Source organism: Sparus aurata, chromosome 12 (assembly GCF_900880675.1).
Source record: "Sparus aurata chromosome 12, fSpaAur1.1, whole genome shotgun sequence".
Lineage (NCBI taxonomy): Eukaryota > Metazoa > Chordata > Actinopteri > Spariformes > Sparidae > Sparus > Sparus aurata.
Window position 1 is genome coordinate 10,819,170 of NC_044198.1, and position 6,179 is coordinate 10,825,348.

The 6,179-nt window shown below is 44.4% G+C and overlaps 1 protein-coding gene across 1 annotated transcript in view; it reads right to left on the bottom strand.

Annotated features, from left to right (window-relative positions):
- epha5 (EPH receptor A5) overlaps positions 1-4,322 on the bottom strand; it is a 72,975-nt gene extending 68,653 nt beyond the window's left edge. Inside the window, exon 1 of the mRNA XM_030435806.1 lies at positions 3,835-4,322. Coding sequence (XP_030291666.1) covers positions 3,835-3,934 — 100 coding nt within the window. The 5' untranslated portion in view covers positions 3,935-4,322. The remainder of the gene's footprint in view (positions 1-3,834) is intronic.
- Positions 4,323-6,179: the final 1,857 nt, after the last annotated feature.

A 6,179-nucleotide genomic window follows, 5' to 3' on the forward strand; every position in this document is an offset into this window, starting at 1 on the left:
GAGCAAGCATAACGGAACTAAGCAAACTGTTTACTTTAATTATGGATCATTACAACTACACCATGTTCGCCAGGACTGCGCCAAGAAGCATATATAATCATTTGTAATTGCACTGCGGCCCTCTGAATTTGAATCAAATTGAATTGTGGAGCACCTAGAGATTCACACTCCTATAATTAATAGCTTTCTTCCTAACTTTCAAACATTTTCCCGCAAGTGTCATATTATTTCTCCACAAAAACTGCATTTAAATTTGTATGCAAATAACTGGTACTGTCTTTTTCCACGGCCCAACTGTTGCTCCATCTTCTCTCCTCCCTTGAAAAGAAGAAAGAGGATCAGAAACGAGCCAGGTTGGTAAAAATTTGAATATCTCGCTTACTTCACCCTGCAAGATTCCTGGGCACTTCATTTTTACATTTTCAAAGTGTTACTTCTTGCTACAGTTTGGAGCTGCCAGCTGGAAAGCCTTCCCAGTGAAACATTAACACAGAACAAACACTATCACTGCCCGTAAGAGCTTTAATCAATCATCAATTAATCCCACGAATGCTATCCATACCTTAAACCAGCTGTTGAGTACAGTACTTTGTCACATGTCCCGCGATAAGCCACGTTATAAAACAGCAATATGAACCCTGCACCAGTGTCAACAATAGAGCAGACATCCGCAGCGAGAAGGTGGAGTAAGCAGAACCGAACATGAAGCGAGAGCTGGTTCAGTAACCCCTCCCATCACACACACACACACACACACACACAACTCTATCTAGTCTTACTGTCTCCACCGCCCTGCCGAGAATAATAAAAGATGTCCTTAGGAGGCGATTAGACAACTAATTAGGCCATAAAGAAGAGATAAGTGATGCTGAACTAGATCACAAGGGATGCGTTACCTCTTTCACTCTCCGGCACGCTCTCCAAGGATCAAACCACCTAACAAGTTAGAGCTCAGCCGTGACAATGATCTACAGAACTTATTATTAAAAGTCATCACCGCCGAACAGGGGGAGTGATTTAAAGGTTCGCAGTGACATTACTTCAAGGATACTCTAAGCATTTTAAATATGTCGAGGAGAAAGTGGATTTCCAGCACGTGGAGCACAGATACAATTCTTCCTGACGTGACGAGTGAATGGTTGAACCGAGAGGCTCAAGTGTTAGTGCGAACTTGACCCTCAGCGATCATTTAATAATACAATCTTCTCCAAAACCATTTCTTTTGAAACCAACGGTTAAAGTGTAAAACTTGTAATTTCCTCAACACATTTGCCTCTTTTGGCTCGTCTGTACTTTACAGTGTTTGATTGTGGCATTTAGATGTTAGCCCCGATTGCTTCGGGCTTATTGGCCTGCCACACACACACACACACAGACACACACACCCCTTTGAGGCCACCGTCCTCGTTTGACCATGACCAACGACAAAGCAAAGCGATGGGTTTTAAACTACCCAAAGCGTAGACTCGCACACTCTCATCACCCTCATTCGTCAGACATCATCATTAATAGAGCACCATAACAATCTCTTAAACAGATGTGTGGCATCTGGCTCTGTGTCAAGATGCTCTCAAAAATTAAGGAATTTAAATACAAATGGATCGGCTTCAAGGGAGGAAATTAATCAAGGTGGCGCAGTGTGTGCAGTGTTCCTCTGTCAGCTGGAGCCTCACCGCAGGAGAACTATGCTCGCTGCTAGAGAAATGTTCATATAATTTAGAAGGCATCAGGACTTTTCTCTGTTCAGGTTTTTCCCAGAAACGTTGGGGTACAAACTTGGATGCAAATGAAAGGTGAACTTTATTTTGGAAAAACAGCATGCAGCCTGGTAAGATTTTACTCTCATGATGAGACAAAAACCAATATGGGCAAGTGGCCAAAGTCCCCAAAGATTCCTCGAAGCGAGCCGAACAATGGTTTAATTTCACGTTTTTCAATTACAATAAATTAGCCCAACGAGAGAAAAGCGGTTATTTTAATTATGAGCTTCACTCTCCTCTCCAATTATGCACACAATGTACGATGGAGCTGTTGCAATGCAAATATGTGGCAAATGAATGTAAAACTTGTGTTGAGTGGCAGCCTCTGGCTTCTTAAGAGGTTAGGTGTTTCACAGTTTTTATCTGATCTGTTTTTGCAAGCAGAACTTTGTGGTTTTTTTCAGTCAGATTTCACAGAGAACACAAATAAAAGAGGTTTTTTTAACAATGTGCTGCCGCAGAGAAAAACAGTTGACAGGTCTGATGAATGAGGATGGCGAAGGAAACAAACGTGGATGTGTTTTGAGGACTTCCCTCTCTCGCGCGCGCGCGCGCTCTCTTAATTCACCGCAGACAGAACACAAACTTATGATCCAGATTGCCATTGATTCACAGATCGCACAATTGAAATCTGACTTTAATGTCAAGTCAAACAGTGAGCTTGGCAAGTAAAATGTCAAGTATTTTTAGGGTGAGTGACTGTTTTGCTAGACTTTGAGCAAAACACTTCTTTTCAAGGGACTGTGGTGGAACTTGTACGCCAGTTTGCACCACTATCAAACGTACCTAATCTCATGTCGCAAATGTCCAAACCCCCCCGCTGCAGTAATTGAATCCAGAGGACACTGACACAAAGAGGTAACGTGAGTATTCTAGGTGAACTTTAACTATTCGATATGTTGCCAAGGATGCTCTGCAAACCCCTCCAGGAGCGTTCCATGGTCAAACTGTTGTGAATCTAAACGTTGACCGAATAAATCTGCCATGTGGAGAATAAGCAGGTTGACGAATGTCCTCCCTGTCCCGGATAATGCCTTCTAATAGCCGCAAACAATGGCATTCATCTCCAGCTACCAAAATGCTGCTCAGTGCGCGGACAATAGCGTGGGAACAATTTCTGAAGCACCGTTTGATTGATTTGTTGTACTATTTTCCTTTTTTCTTGTTTCGAAGCCACTGGGTAAATGTTCTTATTGGGCACATAGCAGGGTGGCACAGGTGCATTACTTCAGCTCAGAGGAGAATGGATTAGTTTAAACAGTTTGCGCCCCAGTGCATGCATATGGAAGGATTTTGCGCCAACTGTGCGGTGCCAAAAGAAACTGTTAATATCTGACGAGATAAGCAACACCAGTGCAAGAGACTACCCCTCTGAAGTCAGTGGCTGTCAGGCAGGTTAACAGGATTCAGAGGTTAACAGGGACTCAATCTGCATCTTTACAGGCAGAATGGTGGACTGGACTAAACTCACAGCAACCTTTTAATGGAATAAAGAGACAAATCACAATAGTCAGTAAATACTCATTTTAAGGGATGAAAAAACTGAGATCAATTAAAACTCACTATAACAAAAGCATGGATTTTTTTGTTGTTGTTGTCTTTTCTTCTTAAATACCATAAAGTGCTCTAAGGTCAGTGTGAACTCATCTGTATGAGCACCCTGCACAGGACATCGTTTAAAGATCATTCCGGTGATTTCTGCGGCGCACAGCGCGTCTGTCGGCGCTGCCAAGTCCTCAGTGGACTGCTTATCTGGAGAGAGACGCATGTTCCGTTCAAAGGTCCTCTTTTATTTCAGCCTTTTGCCGTTGTTATTGTTGAACACAGTAATTACACATTTAATGGACACCGATGTCATAAACGTCAGCAGCTCAAAATTATTTTTTGTTGGCGACCCTCCTTTTTCGGGCAAAAGGCGTCGGAACCGTGCAGTGAGCCGACGGGCACCGGCGCTGCCAGACGGACCTTTAACCGGTCACACTTGTCAGCGCCAATTAAAGCCCCGCCGAGCACCGATGTCACCGACCCAAAAGTGTCTCCATGCGCGTTCTTTTATTTATTTATCTATTTTTACCTTCGTTCGCGGGGATGCACCACGCTCCAGGCAATGCCAGACTCCAAACCCACGTCCATGCCACCAGCCGAACGCCACAACTCCACCAGCGAGGTTGCATGGCGCATCCAAAAAACAAAAAGCGGGTAGGGGGGGGGGGAGAGAGAGTGTTCCTAAACAACAACAGTTTCGGTCAGCATAGAGCGGGGTGCCGTGGTGAAACCATCTGTGTCGTTACGCGTCCGCTTGGAGAGAAGAGAGCTCATACTATGCGGCGGCTGGAGGAAGGTACTGAGGAGCTGAGTGCGCTCCGGGTTTGGGGGAGGCGGGCAGCGCGCCGAGGGGGGGCGGAGTGAAGCGCCGGGCTCTCCAATCACAGACCCTCCACAGGTGAACCCCACCGCTGCGGGGCTCGCTTCCCCAAACTGAGAACAGATTACTCCTCACTCGTCACCACTTCCAGATGTAGCTGCATTACTTTATAGTGCCTATTAAGCTTTTCCCCTCTCTCGTTCCGTGTCAGCACGAGCGACCGCGTGATGAACCGAGGCTCGTTAAGACCTCGTCACCATATGGTCAGCCATTCAAAGTTTACTCAATTATCTTATAACCACGCCCCCTAAATATATGAGACGATCTAATGCTTGATTATTGTTTAATGCCACAGGATGGGCATTTAACGATCAATAGATGTGTTACCAATCGGATTAGAAACGAGAATTAGAGGAACAGTTCACTCAAAAATGAAAATAATTTTCTGCTCAGCCCCAGTGCCGATGGAAGGTCAGGTAAAGTTTTATGGTCCCTAAGAAATTTCTGGAGCTTGATGGGAAGATGGGGACATTCGGCATAATCCAATTTTCCTGAAAACACTCTCAAATTGATTTGAAAAGACATCATTTTCACCCCTTTTTTAAGCTCAAATCTTCACTGTAGCAGCTAAGCCGAAAGTATTAGCGCGTCCCATCTGAAATGGGTGCATAACATCTTTTTTCAAGGCTCTCTAGAGACTTGGAATACACAGGATGAGCCATATGAAGCTTTTTTAATATTTTTACAAAACTATTTTAAAACAAGTCCCGATCTACTTCTGAACACTGCGGTTTTGCTTGTCTTTGTCTGGACTAAGAAACTTCACCTGACTTTACATGGGGCACAGGGGGTGAATGGATAATGACCGCATTTTCATTAGTGGGCAAACTTTTCCCCACCATACCATGACCCCGCTAGTTTTACTTTGGAGCCTTTCATTTCATCTGTAATTGGAACATCACTCAGATGATGCCTCCACGTTCCGACAGAGCGTCACCTCCATCCCAGGAGCTTACTGCTTGGCTATGAATGCAAAAGCAATTCCCGTGTAGGAGGCAATAACACGTCCTATTAGGGGTGAAAAGACTGTAGAGAGAAAGAGGCATGTACAGTACAGATGGGCACAGCAACCATGTAAATAATCGTGGATGTAATGCTGTTATTTGCCATTTAGCAGCTGTGGCTGTGCAGCACCATACCACCAGCAATAAAGGAAAGAGGTATGAACAGAAAGTGAGCAGCCACACAGCCGTTTGTGTCTCCCTGTGTCTTTTTCACCGCTTGTTGTGGGCTTTCCAGACAACCTTAGGCTGTATGACTGTATCTATTTATACTGTGTGTGTGTGTGTATGTGTGTGTGTGTGTGTGAGACTGATGTAGTCTTGCCTTACTGTGATTTCCTTACCGCGCTCTTCATCCAGTCTCCCTCTCTTCTTTATGATTCAACGTGGTGGACACTTTGCTCAAGATCTAGTTAAACGTCCTAAAAATGTCCTAAAAGTAGCTAAGAATTCTTGATTGTACTTCTCATGAACATCCTCATCTAAACATGATATAATTCCTGTTGCAGAAGTGTTGATCTGTGGTTGGCCGACACGTAAAATGGCAACGTTTTTTTATGGCAACATGGGCTGTCGTTGTCCGTTAGAATTTATCTTATCCCTTTCGCTTTTTAAATTATGATTGGAGGAACAGACAGAAGGTTAAGACATGCAGCAAACGTCCTTGTCCAGACTGAAACACTGGACAGTGTGGTTGTATGGTATGAATCTTAACCACTGGGACGCCTCAATAATCCTCTTTCTATTCAAGAGTGGTGACCAAGCGAGGTTATGTAACAGCCTCCTCTTTTGGGGGGGCAGGTCAGCAAACTCTGCAGAGTGTATAACGACCCACTACTTATCTCTCTATAAAAGCAAGGAATCTCTGTCTGTCTGTCTGTCGGTCTGTGTGTGTGTGTGTGTGTATTCCTCAAATATCTCTGCGGATCAGGATCAGACTGACCTGAGAGTTTCAACATGGCTGCTGCGTGGTTCAAGGGTGTGCGACCCTTA